Source organism: Aricia agestis, chromosome 12 (assembly GCF_905147365.1).
Source record: "Aricia agestis chromosome 12, ilAriAges1.1, whole genome shotgun sequence".
NCBI lineage: Eukaryota > Metazoa > Arthropoda > Insecta > Lepidoptera > Lycaenidae > Aricia > Aricia agestis.
Genome location: NC_056417.1, coordinates 5,598,684 through 5,621,866, shown reverse-complemented (window position 1 = coordinate 5,621,866; position 23,183 = coordinate 5,598,684). Strand labels below are relative to the sequence as shown.

Genomic DNA, 23,183 nt, shown 5'->3' with positions numbered 1-23,183 from the left:
TGGCCTTTGCTGACAGCTGCATGCTGATTGCTGCCTGCTGGTAAAGGAGAACTGTCAAAAATGACGTTTTTGTATGATAGCAGCGTTAGTTCCTTTCAAGTTACTTTTCTCGCCACGTTCATAAGAATTCTTATCGAACTGGGAATCTGAGCTACACCCTACACCTACAGTTCGAATATAATCTGAGCCTCAGATTATTAGACGGGCGCCAGACATGTGATCAAATACGCAAATTCGCCAAGTGTGACACTGATATTTGCCTATTTTTGCAAATGAATTGCTGGCATTTTCCTATTTGTGCAAAGTTTGCTGAAACTTTGAAGTCCATGTCTGGCGCCGGCTTAAGGCTCCCCTACACAGGTTAAATAACCGAAGTGCCATAATAAGAAAAAAAATTACATATTTGACAAATGACAATGACAAGTGACACTTGACAGAAGTCGATTGGACGCTTCAGTCTTCACGCTCTTTTTTTTGCTTCATATCAGAATTTGATTCTGAAATGTTCTTGTGCATTGTTAACAATCGTCTTTCTTAAATTGTGACGCTTTTTGGTCAATAGCGCTTTGTATCTATCGCGTTTTAACTAAATTTAAAGTGTGTTGTTTTCTTTCTTTGTTCATAACAAAGATAGTTCAAACAAATATTAGTGCTCCTTGATATTTAACGTTTTATGCAACAGGAATACAGTGCTTTCGTAAAGTGGCATATAAATAGTGAATATTCTTGGAAAGAGATTGTCATCATTTCATAACAATGCCTACAAGTGCAGTTTATCAGCCTACAACAGTAACTTACGAACAGCAACCAAATGATCAGCGATGGAATTGTCCAATGAGTTACTTTTCACGGCGTGTGACGAGCTCCTTAAATCGGGCAGTCTGCGTGAGGCTTATCCTGTGTCTGTTGGGCAGTACATTCTTCATTATTGGTAAGTTTCATTTCATAAACATGTAAAAAAAAATACATGAGACTGATAGGTACTAAACATTATTAAAGAGTAGTCTAATCTAGAAATATTAGGTTCGAGTTTCAATTGTACTTTTTACCCAACTGCCAGGAGGGTAAATGAAAAAGGAATGTCTACTTATATACCTATCAGTATATTTAAAGGAAATATAATATTTAAACTAACTCTTCATTAAAGTGTTATAATATTCTTATAACATGTGCATCAGATTGTTGCTCATCTTGTGTAATGTTTAATCAATCAAATCATTAGAATTTCTATTGTGTCTCGTCACCAGCTTGATGAATTAAACCACATTTTTGCCTATGACATTTTGCTTAACATCAGGAGGTTGATCTCAAATAAAATTAAAAAATAAATACTCTATAAACAGCTGGTAAACATTTTGTATTAAATTTTGGGCACATACTTGAATGGTGTTTTTTTAAAAGATAGAAGTTTGGCAGTGGTATGCTAAACCAGAAACTTGTATTTTATTATTATTAAGCATTTTATTCCAAATTGTTTTTACAGTAGCTGTAGTATAAAAGTTTTCTTGTTAAATATAATCTCTTAATTCAGTGTGCCTGTTGGCAAAGGCCTCCTCCAGCTCTTTTCAGTATTCTCTATTCTGTGCTATTATTGTCCAGTAGGGTCCAGCAGTTTAATTAATGTAATTTCATCTTCCCAAAACTTGCATTTAAACTGTACTTTTTATTATAATGTGCATTCATATTCTGTTTTCCTGATATTCATTTCCCTTCACAGCTTTTGACTAAAAAGGGCATGAATTGAAGCCATGAGAATGCTAGTTATCATGAAGAACATGATAACTAACATTTTATAACGGACATTTACTCATGTTTTCACTTTAAATACGTACATAATTTGAACAAACCTTGTAACTTATCTACTTTTATCACTTGGCTAAAACATATATTCTGGCTACACATAAAATGCAAAGTTTTTTATTTCATATAAATTTTCCGGCCAAAAAGCCTCAATTTGTGCATTTTTTTAAAATTTTTTGTATCACTGGGAGCATTCGCTTGTAATGTAATGTTACAGAGTCGAGCATTATATCAGTGAATGAGTAGAACTGAGCATTACAAATTACAATGCGCACCTTGTAATGATACATAATATTTTGATATAACTTGTAACCTATAATTTGATATTACACAAGATGCTGAACGCTTGTCGCTGACAAGCTTTCAGCATCTTCTGCACACAACAACAGCTTGGCAAACGCTTGACACTGAATGCTTGTCGTTCAGGGAGGTAGTATTGTAATGTAATGCTTCCGATGAGGGAGCACCTTTAATGTTACTTATCATGTTCTTCCACTCACGTCTTCAATTATCTGCAAGTGGGTTGATGGTCACTTAAAATAAAATAGTTCTTAAGGTACAAGTTGGACGCCGGCTACATGAAGTTGCAGCAGACGACGTGTTGTAGCGACACGTTATTTCTATGTATCTCTATGAATGTTTCGCTAGCTTCGTGTCGCTAGCTGCGCAGGGTATTTCATTGAAATACATAGAATCCAGTAGTGTCGCGAGTCGCGACGACACGTCGTCTACGGTTGCTTCATGTTGTCCGCTGCCAATCGGAACCTTTAATTCATTAAGCAACCTCAATTTCCTGGAACCTGTCCTTCCATTGTTTCCGCTACGTGACCTTTTGCGGAGTCAACTATATCACTACTTAATAATCATACCACGTGCAAATATCAGTACCGTTAATAAGCATGTTCCGCTATGTAGTTCGGAAGTAAAGCTGTTTTTGGTAGTGGCGCAGTAGTGGTTTTGTGCACCTTTGTGCGTAAGCGCGGGTACGTAAGTAGTATAGTGACTTTAGTTATGAGTTATGACATATATGATAAAGGCCGTGTGCGCTATGTTTTTTTTATTTGATCTGAGTTTGAAATGGAAAATTGTTAAAAATTCGTTAAATATGAAAATGGAACGTTAGAACATAGAAGTATGTCGTAAAACAGACGTAAAGCTATTTTTATTGCCGCTGAATTACATAAGTCCTAACAACGTAACGATTGAAGGAAACTCAAAGTAAAGAATTTATAATTTAAAAAATTAGTAAATTTTAGATATTGTATTATATTTTGAGTCAAGAAGTAAAGGTCAATGTTGCTTTATTTTACAAATTACGATTTCTTCTAAAAGAGCGGAAGAATATTATGTTTCCGCTACATTCACAATTTGCAATACCAAATACTTGATGTTGTGTGCAATTTAATTCGCGGCGAAATTCGTTTATCTCATTGAAACCACCGGAATTTCAACAATCGAATTATTTTTAACAAAAAATTAAAACCGACTTCCAGGGTAAAAACAATAATAATTTATAATGAACAAAAAAGTATTAAAAAATTTAATAATTCTTACTCTTTGAAGTGCCTTATGCATAATTCTCCAAAACCTCAACTATTTCTATACACAATCTTCATTATTTTGAAGACGGTACCAGCTAATAATACTGAGTTCTATGACAAAATATTTTTATATTTAAGACCAACTCCGAAAGCCGCAAACTTGTATTTATAAGGAATCCGGAGTTCTCTTAGCACCTTCGGAACCATGGTATATTATCTAATTGCAAAATCTTGCTTTTTGGTAGCATATGCTTAGGATACTTCTCATATAATCGAAATCACTATATGTTTCCATATAAATTTTGAGGAGTTCCCACGATTAGTCATGGATGTATGGTGCAATAGTGGTGATGATGATGATGATTAATTAAATTTGCAAAGTAGTATATGCTTTCAGTTCACAAGACAACGCCGAAACCCCCAAATATGTATCTATAAGGAGTAAGGAGTTCTGTTCACCACCTTCGAACCATGGTGTATCCTGGTGCAAAATCTTACTTTTTGGTAACATATGCCTGAAATACTTCATACGAAACCAAAAAAACTATATGTTTCCATTTGAATTTTGAGGAGTTCCCTCGATTACTCATGGATAACCCATCATCAGGTCACCACTTTTGTGAAAATGGGGCCAAATTGGAGTGAAACCTAATATAACAAAACAAAAATTTTGAAAATCGGTTTACAAACGGCGGAGTAATCGTTGAACATACTTACATATAAAAAAAAAAAACATCCACAGCCGAACGTATAGCCTCCTCGTTTTTGGAAGTCGGTTAAAAATTAAAAAGGCCGGCAACGCTCCTGCAGCTCTTCTGATGTTGCGAGTGTCCATAGGCGACGGTAGTTGCATTCCATCAGGCGACACGTTTGCTCGTTTGAGCAAACCCAGTTTTTTTTTTATGAAATAAGGGTATTTCATTAAAAAAAAACAACCTCCTCGTTTTTGGAAGTCGGTTAAAAATTAAAAAGGCCGGCAACGCCCCTGCAGCTCTTCTGATGTTGCGAGTGTCCATAGGCGACGGTAGTTGCATTCCATCAGGCGACACGTTTGCTCGTTTGAGCAAACGTGGTATATATAATAGGGTATTTCATACAAATAAGGGTATTTCATAAAAAAAAAAACATTTTTTTTCGTAAATTACAACATTTTGACCACATTATTATTTTCTATCCAAAATATCCATGAACCTTTTACGGCCATTCCCAATATTTATCTATCTCTGGTTTTGCCCTACTAGAGATAGGAATAGCTCACAATTGACATAAAATATACGTCTCTAATGTCTAATGTGAGCTATTCCTATCTCTAGTAAGGCAAAACCAGAGATAGATCAAATATTGGGAACGGCCGTTATACAAACTGCTCAACGGTTTCGGTGTGTGAGGTTACAAACAGGGAGACACATGAATTAACATTATCCCCTTCATAAATAAACATGCAGCATAATACCTTGGTCCTTACATATGAAATTGGCGTTTTGTTGTACAGGCCACTTTGATCTCAAATATCTCCTCTTTGGGTAAGAATTCCAAGTTCTTTATACAGTATGTAACAAAAATAAGTGATAATACTTTAGGGCGACTTTTACCAAGCGGTTAAACATGTTTAAAATTTTATTTAACCACAAAATTCTGTTTAACTACACAAGTTGTCTTGCACCACAAGTTAAACATGATTATTGATCTGTCAAATTTAAACAGGCAAATATCGCTGTTTAAGCTGCTAAACGTATTTAACAGTTGAGTTTGAGGTTAGATTTTTTTTGGTCGAGAATAATTTTCGAAGAATTTGAGTGTGAAAAAAATAAAGAGTTTGTTTGAGTTTCTTTTTGATGAGATTGATGACGACGACGAAGAAATTGTCAACTATATGAACAGGCCTCGAGATGTCAGCGTTATTGAGGCAAGATCAAATTTGTTTGAAACCCTGACAGAGAAAAAGTTCTTTCGAAGATTTCGCCTATCAAAGAAGACGACGATGATTTTGCTAGAAATAATTGAATCTAGATTATTGTTTTAAAAGGAAAAGTTACGGGGGCCACTTTTTATATCACTCATAATTATTATTTGTCGATTACTCTACTAACAGAACATCTGCACGAGTCTGTACAACAACCTAAAGTATGTGAAACAAAACAACATGTGTACAAGTACAACAATACAAACAAACCCTTGCGCCAACCACAGACTACTAAGGGATACTGCCTGCGTCCGTCGCGTCTGAGGCATTCATTGATAGAAAACTCGTTTTACGCAAAAAAACAAACCGAATTTCGTCAAACAACCGTGAAATAACGTTATATGTAACAATACTGCTCAAATCGTAAAATGGAACGCACAAGACATAATGCAGCAACGCTGCAAAATGCGTTTAGTTAATTTCAAGCTTCAACATCGTGGTGCAAGACAAAATGAAATAAGTTTAAATTAATTGTGTTTACGAATGAAAACGTATTTAACTAAATGCGTTTTAACTTATTTTAAATAAGGTTTGGTAAAAGCCGCCCTTAGGATGTGTAAGTGTTCCTTGTAGAAAATTCACTGTGAGTTCCTCCTCGGATGGATTCCTCCCATACAAAACGGCAATGTCATATATGTAAGGAACTAAGGACCTAATCTATATATTAATACGTGAGCCAAAAACTTTGTATCCCTTTTGAGGAAAAATGGAGAAACGTAGGTGAATGAAATTTTGCACAGTTATAGTTTACTAGCTGTTGCCCGCGACTTCGTCCGCGTTAGCATAGTAGATCACATCCCAACTCCCAAGTATTATTTATTGTACAAAAATATTCAATATACAGAATTGACTTTCCTACGGTTTTATTATATATAGATGTTCCGCGCGGCTTCGCTTGCGTAATTTAGGAATTTCACGCAACCGTACATTTTGCAGCAAAAAATAGCCTATGTCCCTTCACGTGGTTTATTCTTCATGTTTGCCAAATAACATAAAAATTGCTCCAGTAGTTCATAAGATAATAAGCAATTCCATATAATTTCCCCCGTTTTTTCCACATTTTCATCTATTTCTTCGCTCTTATTAAAATATAGCTTATATTTTCCTCGATCAATGGGCTATCTAAAACTGAAAGATTTTTTCAAATCGGATCAGTAGTTCCTGAGATTAGCGCGTTCAAATAAGCCCTTAATTTCCCCCCGTTTTTTTCACATTTTCCTCTATTTCTTCTCTCCTATTATACTTAGTGTGATAAAATATAGCCTATAGCCTTCCTCGATAAATGGGCTATCCAACAGTAAAAGAACGTTTCAAATCGGACCAGTAGTTCCTGAGATTAGCGCGTTCAAACAAACAAACTCTTCCCAATTATAATATTAAAGTATAGATATGGTGAAGGAGTGCATCGAGCTAATATTATTTTAAAATTATGCTTATAACACACATTTTTTTAACAAATAAAACATTACACACACTACAACACACACACCTAGGAAAATGACAGATTTTTGAGTGACAAGCCTATACATACGAATTATACTTTTTTATTTATGGTTGAAGTCTATTGACAACAAGGTGACAAATTGAAAGTGGATTATAGTTTTTTTATTGAATCTTAGATACTATTATGAGTCTGCTGAGTCCCAGAGACAAGATAAAGTCAATATTTTTTTACAAAATATAGGTAGTAGTCCTAATGTCGTTGAAACTAAGGTCGAATTTCGACCATTGGACGATCTCTAGTTAATATAATATTATCTAGCAAACATTGTCAAACCACACTAGTCTCAATATTTTAAAGGTTTTGTAATGAAAGCTACACAATTGTACAGAACTACTGACAGTAACTAGCAAACACGTGCAATTTTTTTTTGTTTCGTGCGCGCTCTCTACAGTAGTTAATAATTTTCAGATTTTTCCTATATTTTGTAGAGTACGAATAGTATAGAGTCAAAGTTGTACTATTATCTATTCTGTGGGCAAAGTTACGAAGGCTAATAGCGGAAGTGGTGGGATGATTGTGGGCGGCAGAATTAATGAGGGGCTTTCACTGCGTTAGCCCTGTCTGCATAGGCAGACTTTAAATACGTTTTCAATCTATGATTTCATAAGTTAGTGCTAGTAAGCTCTACGCTAAATGTGTAGTTCTAGACACGTTTTAATTTGATGATGAGTATTCAGGTTATTATATTTTTTCGCTTGTCTCAAAAAATTTATAAATTTTTCAAAATCGTATTAGTCATCTAGTACATGATATTTCGAGAAACAGAACTAAAATCACAAGAAGTTAGTCTTAATTGCATAACTAATTAAAATATTCATTTCATTAATGGTGACTCGAAGGGCAAAATATTATAATGTAGGAAGGCGACCACGGTAAATATTTACCCGGCGCTACCTTGGTTTACTATTGATTTAGTGAGGAGTCACGGACTGGGGTATTATACCGTAACCGTATAAGTTTCTGAATATCGGATTTCCGATATTTATTAAAGTTAAGGATTAGGGGAACTTTTACGTAAAGAACTTCTTTTGATAAGGTTTTTTCGTTTTATCCGCCACAAAAAGAGTTTCTAAAAATATTAGAGAACACTGATCAATTAAATATTATTTACTTATTAATGTTTTGTGATTTGGACAAGTTAGTATAAATATGTTGTCATCAAAAATATGATGATTCATCTCAAGCTAAGATTCCGCATAAATTCCTAGGAACAAATTCGATTAAGATTCACTCCACAAATCAATTTGCGCGTTCAAGTCCAAATACAATTATGTGACAAGGAAAAAATATATTACCTTAAGACGTTTAATGATAAAAAGTAATGAAAGGCGAGCTGCGGAAACGGCGGCTCTGACGGGTTTGTCGACCTTCGAGCGCCATGTCTGTGCCTTCATAGCCTTATAAAGCCTTTTGGATACGTTTATCGAGAACAGACAGAGAGAGAATAAAAAGTTGAGAAAAAGTGCCCAGACTGTATGTTTCACCAAGATTTGTATTGTTGTCAGATTTCTTGGGTTGAATAAATTCGGAATCCCATAATTATGGGATATAGGACAAATTCACAAGTGGGATACCACCATTTCTTAACAATCAAACTTTAAGCATTATCGAGCTCTACTTAATTCGACATGTCACACACATTTTGTACGTTAATTTTGCCAATGATTATCCTACACTAGCTTCCACGTCATAAGGAGATCTAATTTCAAATTCGTTATCCATGCGATTCTCACTATGGAACTGTAAGGTCCTGTTTCACCACTTCCCGATAAGTGACGAATAGGCTATGCAACAATTAACTTGACAAGAGAATCTGTCAAAAAAGTTGTGAATAGCCTATTGGCTATTGGGCACCTTATCAGACAGTGGCGAAACAGGCTCTATATCTATAAATCACCATTCGATATCTTAATAATTTTGTTCCATATCTAAACGTTCGTAACATAATACCATCCACGCAGCCACCGCGTGAGTCATCGGCCACAGCTTGCTACACCGGACACCGACTGCCGACTCCCATTACGATTGCGTGTATTGTACGCACAATCGGTGTATCGTTCATCGGCTACCTACGCTACCGTACATTTTAAATTCCGTCGGATATCCGCTGCTTATCATTAATAATAGGATAACTTTACTAATAAGTCGTAAACGGCTGTTGTGTTAAGGTGAACGCACACTAAGCCGAACCGAACGAATCGAATTCCCAGAAGGCCTTTAACTGGGGTCCTGACTCCTGCCAAATTCGACCGATTTGACGCGGGCAAATGTGCTTGACGCGGGCAAATGTGTACGCGGGCAAATGTGCGAGGTTGTAATTTGACGCGGGCAAATGTGCGAGGAAGTAGATTGGTCTGGACTCTAGCGTCCAATTACTTTCATTTATGGTAGTGCTTTTCAATGTTTTAATTTATTGAGTCATGCCGATAACCATGATTGTGCCAAATGAAATACGCATACATTCTACATGCGTTCAATCCTTAATTAATGACCGTCCCCGTTTTAATGTTTGCTCTTTAAAAAGCCAATGGTTGTTTCATTTTCAAATTTTAAATTCTGACGAGGGCACTTAACGTTATGAAATATTTTCTCTTTGGAAAAACATTTTGCAATCACTAGCCACATCGGTGTGGTTTTTCGACTTCATGTTAGATGTTTTACGAGCCGATTGCATATTATATTTCATCGTATTCCAATAAAGGTTGTGAAGGGCTATGTTGCAAGCATAATGCACGACGAATGCATAAAAAGTATTACGCAATAAAGTCTATGACTGCAGATGTGACCTCAAAAACTAACCGTAGAATCAATGTCCATTAAAAATACATGACCAGCTTTATGTTCAAAAGTGGGTCATTGCTGGAATTCAATCTGAACTCATTATGGTTCATAGTGTATACTTATGATATATGTATAAATACGACTAGTGTACCTGTATCTAAAATGTCAATAGACTATTTTTATACTCTTATAAGTTCTTTCAATCTATATTTTGCTGTACATACATATATTTACTACGTGTGTTTACTGTACTTCATATTCATCAGTTACTTTCGTACACCTAACAAGTCAAATGCATCAGAAACTTTTTACTTCGTGTTAAACAACCAAAAAGCTTTGGTTGTTATTATTAAAAATGTAGATTAAAAAATTAGCTATTAGAGCTGATATTTTAAAGCTAATATTTTGTTAACAGCTGTAATTAATGATTTTATCCTGTTTTAAAGTAGATTTTTTGTGTAATGTTTATGAGTTCATTTATAAGTTATAGCTCAGCCTCATGATTTATGGCTCATAAATTCCTGTTTCCTTGGATAGAAAGTGTGTAATGAGGTCGTGTTATGTTTCCAATTCTAGGAACGTCAAGATGTGATAATAAGATATGAAGCGCTTCTCTTTGTAGGGACATTATATTTTATGATCATTATATGGATCAGGCTGTCTGAGCTTATAAGCGTTGTAAATTGCGTTGTAAATTGTAATGTATTTTGTCCAGATTGTGACAAAAAACCACTAGCATTTTTGTTTGTATTATCTATAACTTATAAGTAATGTCCTTGTTACGGTCGGGTAAAGATCTTATTACCAACTTCGTAGTAAACTCAAGTTCAATGTCGTTGAATATGTTATTTAGTCCAAAATATTGAATGGACTTTCACTTTCATTAATTTTTTTCATTATCGTTCTTATTTATCATCGTTTATTGCATACGTAATGGATTAGTTATATGATATGTCCATATTGCCGGCTCTTGATATAGGCGAACGCGTTGGCCAACGCGTCTGCAGACGCGTTGGCCCAATGTGTAGAACGGGCGTTCGCGCGTTGGCCGTAGGTATTTAGACGTTGGCCGACGCGTCTGCGAGCTTGCCGCGCGGGTCGGAAATGCCGGCAAAAGATCAAAGGACATTTGTCGCAAGCTTCGCGCTCCATCCACACATAGGCCGCGCGATCAGTTCGCCCGGAGCGGCGATGAAGAGTGCACGTTTCCTTCTTGTGGCGAATTAACATCTAACTTGAAATGGCGAACAATATGAGTATCGAGAAAACATTTAAATTTATTGGGCCCTATGGGTCTATACAGACGGACCGCATTTCAACTGCAATCCAACCGCAAATTGCAGTTGAAGTGCAATTTGAATGCAGTTGACACGACTGCAATAGAACTGCAAACCGAACGCGCAGTCGGATTGCAGTTGACTGCAGTCGTGTGAACTTCATACCGACTGCATCCAAAATGCACTATCCCACCCACCCGCACGCTCCGCTCTCCCGCGCATAGAATCAGTAGCAGTGCAGTTTGGATGCAGTCGGTATGCGGTTCACACGACTGCACGCCAACTGCAACTGAACTGCAATCCTACTGCGTATTTGGTTTGCAGTTTTATTGCAGTCATGTCAACTGCATTCAAACTGCACTTGAACTGCAATTTGCGGTTGGATTGCAGTTGAAATGCGGTCCGTCTGTATAATTTTATCAGAGTAAAAACTGCCTGTGGAACCAAAAATCGTATCAAAAGTTGCAAAAAAAAATAAGGTTATTGGACATTATATTTTCCTCACGATGTTTTTAGGGTTCCGTACCCGACAGGTAAAAACGGGACCCTATTACTAAGACTTCAACGTCTGTCTGCATTTCTGTCTGTCCGTCTGTCTGTCTGTCCATCTGTCTGTCCGTCTGTCTGTCTCCAGGCTGTATCTCAAGAACCGCTATACTTAGCTAGATTTCTGAAATTTTCGCAGATAATGTAAAAGATAATGTTAAATATCTGTTGTCGCTATAACAACAAAATATACTTAAAACAAAATAAATTAAATATTTAATAAATAATAAATTATTATTATTAATTATTAATCATGATAATTATAATAAGTAAGTAATAATTTTTATATATAATAAATAATAAGTAATAAAAAAATTAAATTATTTTAATATTAGGTATAAAATATGTAAAAGTGAGTTTATTTCTTTGTTTGTTACGTTTTCTATAATTAATAATATATAAATAATAAATATATATTATTAATTATTAATCATGATAATTATAATAAGTAATAAGTAAGTAATAATTTTTATATATAATAAATAATAAGTAATAAAAAAATTAAATTATTTTAATATTAGGTATAAAATATGTAAAAGTGAGTTTATTTCTGTTTGTTACGTTTTCTCGCCTTTTACTTATTTAATTCGAGAATACCCTTTTAAAACTTTTTCTTGTCCACATTTACAAAGTAATTAGGTATAAGCTGTGAATAAATATACAGCTGCAGCTGTTAGCGACTCAACATCCATTTTGAATCCGTCCGCACATTGGCGCGATCCAAAGCATACTGAACGACCTTCCTATGTGTGGATTACTCACAAACGTCGTTGCAAGCGCACTGCCAACGCGTCTGCAGACGCGTTGGCCAACGCGTTCGCCTATATCAAGAGCCGGCATATGACCCATTAATCTCCAAGCGGCACCCGGCTGCCGCATAACAAAATATATTGTTTCTGCGATTCCCACGATCGAGGTATTAAATATACTTATTTCAGTTTCCTAATATAACTTGTTTTTACAATACAGAAAATTATAACATTTGTGACGATAACCACGTGGTGACGAAAAGGATGGTCGGATAAGAAACAAGGAAAATCGATCTCTAATTATTATTTTTAACAAAAAATTAAAACCGACTTCCAAGGTAAAAACTATAATAACATGAACTAAAAAGTATTAAATAACTCTTACTCTATAATAGTGCCTTTTTCAGAATTCGTCTGAATCTCAACTATTTCTGTACATACTACAGTCTTCATTATTTGAAGTCGGTTGTTTAAGTTACTAGAAACAAATTTTAACTACTATCGAGGGAAATCCTTGAAATTTATCAAAAGACTCATGTCTTTTGATAAATTCAAGGATTTCCCTCGATTGCTCATAGATCTCATCATCAGCTCACCACTTTCGTAATTATTATACAAAATCAAGATTATACCCTGTACAACAACACAATAATTTTGAAAATCGGTCCACAAACAGCGAAATAATCATCAAAAACATCTGCTTCGATGCAAAATATCACGAAAAGCATCAATAATTGGGTTATAATGTGATGACCTATGGCATAATTATGATTTTGATGATGATGATTAAATAAATTTATGTTTTGGCTTATGCTTTCAGTTGTTTAAACAACGCCGAAATCCCCGAACCTGTATCTATAAGGATTCAAAAGTTCTGTTGGGTACCTTCGGATCCAGGGTATAACCTGGTGCGAAATCTTACTTTTTGGTAGCATTTACCTCGAATGCTTCAAAAAAAATTGAAATCTCTAAATGTTTCCATACAAACTTCAAGGAGTCCCCTCGATTCCTCCAGGATCCTATCATCAGATCACCACTTTTCTGAACATGGTACCAAATTCGAATTAAACCCTATACAACACAAAAAGAATTTTGGAAATCGGATCACAAACGGCGGAGTTATCGTTGAACATACAAGAAAAAAGATACATACAGCCGAACGTATAACCTCCTCCTTTTTGGAAGTCGGTACTTAATTGTTTCTTGACACTGCAACTTAAGATTTAAAAATGTGAAAAAAATGGCGAAACAGGCTTCGTCTGGTCTCAGACCAGTTTGTAGTTTATGGAAAGGTGCGCTTTAACATCTGCCTGAGCTGATACCGACGAGATTTCAATGCAATATATGTAGATAACATATTATTAAATACCCAAGAATATCCTTGATAAAATATAATATGATTCAAGACTCCCTATACTCTACTTATTATAATTCAAACCAAAGGTACCTTATGAACTGCGTCAAGGTCTAAAATTAGAAAATTATGTTGAAAGAATGGGATGGATGAACTATAATTTGTAATGAAAACGTGGTATATTTTTTGTTCCTCATGGTCTCGTAGTAGGTAACGCTGATTACGTAATGCACCCTTCGTTACCAGTTACCACATTTATGAATTTAAATGTAATCTTAGCATAAATCACTACAAATGCTATGGCTATAAAGGCGGACCAGTTTTGACAGTAATAACCGAGGGCGTCTGAATAATGTCCATGTTTGTGTTATTTTTGTTTCAGTTATAAACAAATATTTAAAATATATAGCCCACACAAAAGTCGATCATGAAAAAATCATAAAGAAATCCAAAAACAGACACTTTATTGTCTGAAAATCGTAAAAAGATAATAAATTACGCTTGCCTAACAGTACTTATTGGATTTCTATTTTCTAACAATGTCTTCTTTATGATCGTATCGACATAGCATCCATAAAATGAAGCTGTTTTTAATTCTCTCTTCATTTTTCATTCGCTTACAATCAACAGAGTATGAAAAGTCTCGTTCTCTTCTCAAAAATTCAAATTTCAAATTCTTTGTTATTTTTTTTAGGTCTGGCGCTGTTGATAGCTGGCGGAGTACAGTATTCCAACACGCCAGCGACGCCCACACCGCAGGAAGTTGACAATGGCTTCGGTGCCCTCATCGCCGGCGGCGTCATACTGTGCCTCGGGGTACTGTTCGCGGGTAAGTGATTGTCAGAAAATGGTGGCGCGTCTTCAAACAAAAAGATAACAATGGCAAATGATGGCTGACATAAGAACAATGGAAAATATTTTGGATTTAAAGCCTTCTCTTGGGTCACACTCTTTGTTATGAATTTATGATATTATTCTCTAGACTCTAGAGTCTAGCGCCTTCCTTCCAAACATAATATTTTGTTGGAGCTGAAAACGTTTAGTTACCTGATAATCGTGATCATTGAAACCTGAAAACTCTCCAATGTCCATTACGACCTAGACATTAATCTCATCCTGAGGTTAAAATAAAAGTTAGGATTATATCTTCATGAACAATATCGATTTTTGTCGCGCAATGTATTGCACAAGAAATATGCAATATCTTATATCGCAGTAGTAAAATTGCATTTTATCTGCACATAATGACTCGTGTCGTACTATAAATAACTGTGTATCATTTGGGTAAAAGTGTCAATAAACATTTCCTGCCCGTCAGCTGAATGTGACCCGTCGTTAGCTGACTCACGTTATTACGTTTTCAGCGAGTGGGTAGGAAGTGTTGTTTGACCTCAACCTTTATAAAGGAAATATGAACGTAGCTTTAGTTAACTGTCCCTCCGTGACGAGCTTTCACCGTACTCTACAATTTACTATTGAACGAGGCTGATGTTAACTTTTTGTGATTGGAGTTTCAAATTGGAATGTTTGTTTGTTTTTATTGTTGTGAATGCTAGTGGAACAGATAGTTATTCTACCATAAATCTTATCTCTTACTCGTAGTTAAAAAATATAAGAGCTTTGCCATTAGCAGCGCCTAATTAACGTACGCAGTAACTATTTAGTAATCTGTGGCCAAGCTTATTTCGAAAAAAAAAACACCAGACAAAAGAATACGTCACCTTATGAATCATCCCTCTTCGTCAGACAAAAGGTAAACAGCCTGCAGTGCCCCAGATCGACTAGCAAAATAACAGTTCGTCTCTCAGCGGGGTTCGAAGCGACTTTGAATATTACTGCAAAATGCAAATAAACGCTGTCGTCGACCAAACCGGTTGGCGGTTGATTTTATTCGAACATGGATTAATTTAAAAATAACTCACTTTTATAAGATTTTAAATCAGTTGCATATTCACTGTTGCGAAATAATTTATGAAGTGTCGCGTCTGGTTTCGAAGCACATTGTAGGAGGTTTTATTAGTATGTGGGTGCTGTTTAGTGGGTACAAAATACATATAAATTGTGATTATTTTATGCAGTGCCAACTGCCTTGGTCCCTAACACAATAATTTTTATCTTGTCTGTTATTTTAAATCAATATTCATATCCAAAAAAAATTTGCTATGTATTCAATACATATTACATATTTGTTAAATACTATACGTTTCGCGTGGCTTCGCCCGCGTAAATTAGATATTTGACAGACAAATAGTCCACAAAAAATAGCCAATGATTCTTATCTGTGCTAAATAACATAAAAATTGCTCCAGTAGTTCGTGAATCGTGAGATAAGCTCTTTTAAATTATTTCCCCCGTTTTTTCCACATTTTCCTCTATTTCTTCGGTCCTATTAGTCTTAGCGTGGTAAAATATAGCCTACAGCCTTCCTCGATAAATGGGCTAACACTAAAATATTTTTTTAATCGGACCAGTAGTTCCTGAGATTGGCGCGTTCAAACAAACAAACTCTTCCGCTTTATAATATTAAAATTGAAAGTACACGATCTAGAGTAAATACACGATCGACAAATAAAGATAAACATGCTTAATCCGATTTACTGGCTTTCAGCCAAGATTTTATCCCCACTAGTACTTTATATAGGGTTTTAAAAGCGTATGCTTTTAATATGAGATATTAACTTTAAAAATTACGCTCGTTTATTAATGTTTAAACAAAAATGAGAGAAATGATTAATGTTCTCAACATAAACACTTTTTAGGTTAGGTTATAAAATATGTTATGACTACGACTTGCTCTACAACTTTCGCTTCTTTCGTCTAAACTCTTAAATCTAAAACATGTAAATTATGGCTAGATGATTAACTAGAATGACCATCATATTAAATGCGCAAATATGAATCGGATTTTCAATGTTAATGACTTATTGTCGTATATGTGCTAGTTACCAAAATTTTTGGCAACAGAACTAAGCAATGCTCCAGATATTATTTTAGTAAGAAGTAGTCTTTGGAAACAGTGCCACTTTTGCTTTGCCGTAGATGGGCTTATACGTTCAGCATGTTTCCAGAAATGGATTAAGAATTTGTGAAAATTTTTAATAGCACACTGTAACCACTACCGAATTAGTATTTTAACATAGATTTATTTAAGAATAAAACTAAAAAGGTCTTACATTCCATCCAGGCTTTAATGAAAATATCATAAATGCCCTAATAAAATGAACGACTCCACTTACAATTTCTACATAACATTGAAATTTAAAAATGATTGCGCTTCTACGTGCTTATTGCTTCGCAACCACGGCTAAAACGTTAAAAACTCTAAGCGCCTGTTTCACCACTTCTTGATAAGTACCGAATAGGCTATCCACCACTTAACTTGACAGATGAAGTATGGAGAAACTGTCAAAAAAATTGTGAATAGTCGCCACTTTATCAGAAAGTGGTGAAACAGGCCCTGAGTACTTTAAAAAAAAAATTGTTATACATCCCTAATCCCTATTATTTTCTTTTTTTATAGGTGTAGGCGGCTGGGCCTGGTCATCACGCTGGGGCGGAGGCAAGGAGGCGCCCCCTAGCGGCGCGGCGGCCCTCACAGCTCTGAACCCCTCCACCGATCCCCTGGTGGCTGCGCAGTACGCTCCAGTGAGGGACGCGCCCCCCGCCCCCGATGATGAGATGAGGAACCTCATGGATAATAAGGAATGGTGAGTTACGAGAGGAATCGGCAATGCACCTGCAGCTCTTTTAATGTTGCGAGTGTTGATGGGCGACGGTAGTTGCTTTCTATCAGTGACCCGTTTGTTCGTTTGCCCCCTTATTAATAAAAATAGGGAGAGATCTAGGTTTTGATTATTGGACTTATAGAGCTTTAGATATGATACAGTAGTGAGTAGCGTGTGCTAGTAGTAATTAGTACCATTGGATTCCAGCAGATCAACGCTATGTGATGTAAATGGATACTGGAAACATGATGATACAGAATCACTGGATTCCGACAGATTAACACTTTTTTTTAAATGGAATTATGTGGCAAACGAGCAAACGGGTCACCTGATGGAAAGCAACTTCCGTCGCCCATGGACACTCGCAGCATCAGAAGAGCTGCAGGTGCGTTGCCGGCCTTTTAAGAGGGAATAGGGTAATAGGGGAGGATAGGGATGGGAAGGGAATAGGGGGGGGGGGGGGGGGGGGGAAGGGAATAGGGTAGGGGATTGGGCCTCCGGTAAACTCACTCACTCGGCGAAACACAGCGTAAGCGCTGTTTCACGCCGGTTTTCTGTGAGAACGTGGTATTTCTCCGGTCGAGCCGGCCCATTCGTGCCGAAGCATGGCTCTCCCACGTATATGTAATATAGAGCTAATACAAAGTTGTAATCCAGATATACTGTTTTTGGATATCATGGACCACACTGGGGCAAGCTGGGGCGCTCGCCCCAGCATGGGAATAGGTTGACTGCTGCCCCACCCTGAGCCCAAGGCTGGCTACGCCCATGACTGAAAGAGTTCCATAACACATACTCAGTTGAAAGTTTTTGATAATGAATTCTATGTTGTAAACTTGTAGCAGTCAAACTCGAAATAAGAAGGAAAGAACGATATGGCACTTTTGTGCTCCAAAAGTTCGTAGCTATGCTTCATTATTGAAAGGACCTTTTGAACACTAAAGACTTACAAAGAGTTCCATCCAATGGAACAAGTCCTGCATTCACCTATGTTTGCTAATCGTTTAAGTACAATACTGTAACAACGTCACTTCACGTTTGTTAGAGTAGGATGCGGCATTCTCGTCCGATTGTTTAAGTCTCAAAACGGTTTCATGGTACAAGCCCTGTTTACTTAGACATTAAACCACCAACTAGTAACTACCAACTACAACTAGCCTGTGTTCGTCGAACATATTCAATGGTTTATTGTGTACCTGTTTACAATATCTATTACTAGAATAGGAGGTCGGATGAGGTTACATTATTACATACATTTACTTCTACAGACTACAGTACATAATAAGTATTATGAATAAAACATACACATTACAATTCTACTCATATGTCATAGTAACCTTAGACATAACTTTATAGTTTAATACCTAAGTAGATGACGCCCGTAACTCCGTTGCGATAAAATTAAATTCGTTAATCGCGCGGGAACCGTACATTTTTCTGGGGTAAAAAGTATCCTATGCCCTTTCTCGAGACTATCTACATACCCAGCAAAATCGGTTGACCGGTTTGTTTGGGCGTGACGAGGTAACAGACAGACGCACTTTCGCATTCGTAATATTAAGTATGGATGTGTGGTTAATTGCAATAAAGTTATTACTTATTACTAAACTATTTGTTGACAGTTTAATATAGTATTTAAAGTACATAAATGATTCATACACATTATCTAATTAGAACTATTATATTCAAGTGCATAGTTTGAATTCCGTATTAACTTATATAACTCGCTGAATCACTGTAATGTTAGGTCAGGTGGAAGTTGTATTCAGTGTTCAACGTTCATGTCATTTCATTCCTCATTATTTTATATTGATACCAAAAAAGTTGGATAATATAATATAGTATAATAGATATACTTAATATAGAAGAATATTAAGAATATTGTATACGTGGGAGAGCCATGCTTCGGCACGAATGGGTCGGCTCGACCGGAGAAATACCACGTTCTCACAGAAAACCGGCGTGAAACAGCGCTAACGCTGTGTTTCGCCGAGTGAGTGAGTTTACCGGAGGCCCAATCCCCTACCCTATTCCCTTCCCTACCCTCCCCTATTACCCTATTCCCTCTTAAAAGGCCGGCAACGCACCTGCAGCTCTTCTGATGCTGCGAGTGTCCATGGGCGACGGAAGTTGCTTTCCATCAGGTGACCCGTTTGCTCGTTTGCGCCCTTATTTCATAAAAAAAAAAAAAAAAGAATAACTGTTTCATAAAATGCATCAAAGCGTACTTTTATTTGGTTGTCTCGGGTTGGTCAGCAATATTCTTTTCCCTAGATATTATATGCTTGTGTTTGAGCGGCCCAATGTCTGAGAGTTATCGTTCTGGGATGGTATTTCGACGGCAAAACTAAAAATAAAGTTACAATAAAGCCTCATTAGTCATTAAACGCGTTCTAACTCTCTAATTTCCAAAGACTCTTCAAATAATCCTGAAGTTTCGACGCTCTAGATACAAGTGTTAATTCAATTAGAAGTGTCTGACCCGGTATCAAATTAGTTTTAGGGCAAGTGCTAAGTAAAGCAGCGAAGAGTAGTAGTATACTTACACAATATTATTAATTTTTTTATATAAAATAAGGGGGCAAACGAGCAAACGGGACACCTGATGGAAAGCAATTTACTACCGTCGCCCATGGACACTATTATTTTTGGTACTAAAGTCTGATAGAAATGCTAACGTAACTTAAAGGTTGTCTGGCAGAATCTGCTGTTAGCAGTAAGACCGCCTATTTGTACTACCGCCTAGTTTTCCTTTATTGTGTTTTTTAAGTTTAAGTTTAGTTTTAAGTTGTACAAATAAAGTATTTTCTATTCTATTGTAACTTAAATATTATAAAACATCTTGTCATTCCTAGTAAAAATTGTTTGTAATAATTTATACACACTGTCAGCACTGTAGCAGATTTTGTGTAGCAGCCACGGCTTCTGCTGCACGCTTTTGGAATAGCCTCCTTAGCAGAAACTGTATAGGTTTGTGCGTAGAAGTTGGACTTATTTACGCCTACGTAATGGTCATTTGCCAATTTACAATCAATAGGCAATATTATCATACGGGTTACGGCCCGCAGAGGCCTATTCAAATAGGCGTCGAGCTACTACGCATTAATGTTAATTATTTAGCTCGTTACAAATCAATTCGACGCGCCGCTAGTTTGAATTCATGCCTTGTATTCATGTCAGCGCCCACCTCACGAGACAAGTTCTATATACAAGCTTAGCTAGAACTTGTTGTTTACTTATTATATTTAATAACTAGCTGTTGCCCGCGACTACGTCCGCGTCAGCAAAATGTGATAACAAATATAATAAAAAAGAGAAACAAAATCCCCTTTTTAGGGTTCCTAAGTTATAAAAAAAGTGAAATATATCCTCCTCCTTTTCGGAAGTCGGTTAAAAAGTAGCCTAAGTTATTCCGTACTACATCAGCTATGTGCCCAAAAAAGTCCCGTCAAAATCGCTCCAGCCATTTCAGAGATTAGCAGGAACAAACAGTCAGACAGACATACAGACAAAAATTGTAAAAAAATTTGTTTTGGTGTCTGTACCCGATATACATTTATATGCATTTAGTAAAAAACGGTTCTTTCAATATTACAAATAGACACTCCAATTTTATTTATATGTATAGATGAACTAGATGTCCGTAATTTAGTTGCGTCGTAATTCGTTTATATTTTTCCGGGACAAACTATGTCCTTTCATGGGATCAGTCTATAAGAGCTTGCGCTTAGAGTATAAAAAGATATAAGTAATATTATGTAGATTGTATATAAAGGAAAGACTACTCCATCATCATCTTAAATTTTTGTTTCAAATGGTAGGAATGCTGATGATAGGATTTTCTGTAGTATGAAGTATGAACCCTCAAAGTGCCAATAATTGAGTGATTTTACGGGAGATCGCAGACGACACCCTTCTTGTGTGCCGTCTGCGATCTTCCTACATAATTTAATTTTGAAATACGAATAATTGTACTCACCTTAAGTGGCCCATTCACTATCCGGCATTGCAGTCCGCCGGCTTACGCAGGATTGTGAATGGTGTCGCAGGCCGGCCGCCATGCAGGCCTGCGACACCATTCACTATCCTGCATAAGCCGGCGGACTGCACGGCGGCCTGCCGTGAATGGGCCCTTTTACAACCAACCTAAATCTATGTTTTCCAAATTCTAATATTATTTCTTTCTCTTTCAGTTTGAGCAGTGCTGAGGAAAGCGATAAGATGCTGGATGGCAGACCAGCTATCGCGTAAATACTTCTTGCTGTTTACTGTTAAGTATCTCTTGTCGGCCAGTTCTGGCCTGTTTTGTCCATTAATTCACTATCAAGTACTGTTAGTACATTCTTCGCCTAAAATGACAATTAAAAATTACTCTTTTCGAATTATTTTAATTCTATTCAATTGAATTTATCTGTTTGGATTTTTTTATAATGTAGAATCCATGTATACTGTATACCCGTCTGTGACGTTATACCTTTAAAAGGCGTTTCAAATTTTACTTTGAGCGTAGACTCGCTCGTGTAAGGTACGGACTCAGTAACAATAATATTAAATATTATGTCCTAAAATAACAAAGATCTCAAGTGCGTCAAGCAGTAATTTGTACCTAAGTAGAGTTTATGTTAGCAAAAAAAGCCTTTCTAGGGCGTCATACATGCTGGGTCCGTACCTGATAATATTTTTATAAATAGATATTGCATTTCGTGGTACAAAATAGTATGTCCGTAGACATCCTTAGTCCATTCCTTAAACTTTCAATAAATTGTAAAAAAAAAAAGGTTTTACTTACTCATTATACAGAGACCGAGCTGCGTAATTCCTTCAATGATAGCCAAGTTTAGGAATGGACTCGTAATATGTAGTTTTGTCGGTAATAGAACATTGCATCACATTGTAATGTGTTCACAATCGTGTAAGTAAATTAATGTAATGAATATATTTTCTTGGTATTATATACACATGGTCTAACAGTAAGCTTAAATAACGAGACATGTGGCCAAATTGTCGTCCAGATTACTTAGACTAGTTGTGATGTCCATTTCAAATAATGTAGGGTAGTTTTAAATCTCTTCTTTCGCTATCGAATTTTTAAATAATCGAATATAATATTGTGTATACTTAAGGTTCACGATTCCCTAAACAACTGTAATCATAACTTTTAGGGTGAAACCAAACGAGCGATGTTTTTTAAGTCACGCATAATAATTGTTAGATTTCAATATTAATTTGTGACTCACGACGTTCCCTGAAAATCTTCAATTTTTTATGAAACCCAACTCCCAAGGTATTAACAAAAGTAAAAGACACATAATTTCATGCACATTTTAAAAATGTGTGTTTAATGCTTCAATTGTGCCAGGATTTAAATGCAGCAGAATTTCTGCCGTCTTAATTACGACCTACGACTTTAAAATTACGTTCGTTTGGCCTCCCCCTTACCTCTTATTTATTAGTATGATCGATAATGTGTATGCTCTTAGATAATTGTTTGAAATATTTTAATAACACACCCAAGCAATTCCTTTTTACCTGTCGTGGTTTTACTCTGAGACTATTTTTAATTATTATAACTGGAATCAGCATTGGTAATTAAATATTTTAAATTACTACTTAATACTTATTATAACATAAACTTCCATACTGATAAAAATATTTTAGTGCAGCTATACAATATTTTGTCCTTATCTGTTAACCTGGAAAATGCCCTTGACAGAGACAAAATAAAAATAATTCAGCGTTTTCTCTATCAAGCGTATCCTTTTTATGTAACTTTTTTTATCAGTATGGGGGTTATAATAATCTATAATAATGAATAGGCTTCATTAATTTTATTTTGACACCGTCCTTGTTAGTTATAAGTTCAGTATTAAGGGCCATTTACACTCAACCTGCCAGATAAAACTGAAATCCTATATCAAACCAGTCCTACTACAACACCGTTTT

General features: G+C 36.0%; 1 protein-coding gene across 1 annotated transcript; it reads left to right on the top strand.

Moving 5' to 3' along the window:
- The first annotated feature begins 450 nt into the window (after window positions 1-450).
- On the top strand, window positions 451-22,647 carry LOC121732756. The gene is made up of 4 exons (XM_042122712.1): window positions 451-931; window positions 14,210-14,344; window positions 17,036-17,222; window positions 21,434-22,647. Exons 1-4 carry the CDS (start codon window positions 757-759, stop codon window positions 21,489-21,491), a joined length of 555 nt encoding a protein of 184 aa, XP_041978646.1. The 5' UTR covers window positions 451-756; the 3' UTR covers window positions 21,492-22,647.
- The last annotated feature ends 536 nt before the right edge of the window (window positions 22,648-23,183 follow it).

Coding starts and splice junctions, on each gene's coding strand:
- LOC121732756 (XM_042122712.1), top strand. CDS start 757: ATGCCTACAAGTGCAGTTTATCAGCCTACAACAGTAACTTACGAACAG. Junction 932..14,209: donor CAGTACATTCTTCATTATTG/GTAAGTTTCATT, acceptor TATTTTTTTTAG/GTCTGGCGCTGTTGATAGCT. Junction 17,223..21,433: donor CTCATGGATAATAAGGAATG/GTGAGTTACGAG, acceptor TTTCTCTTTCAG/TTTGAGCAGTGCTGAGGAAA.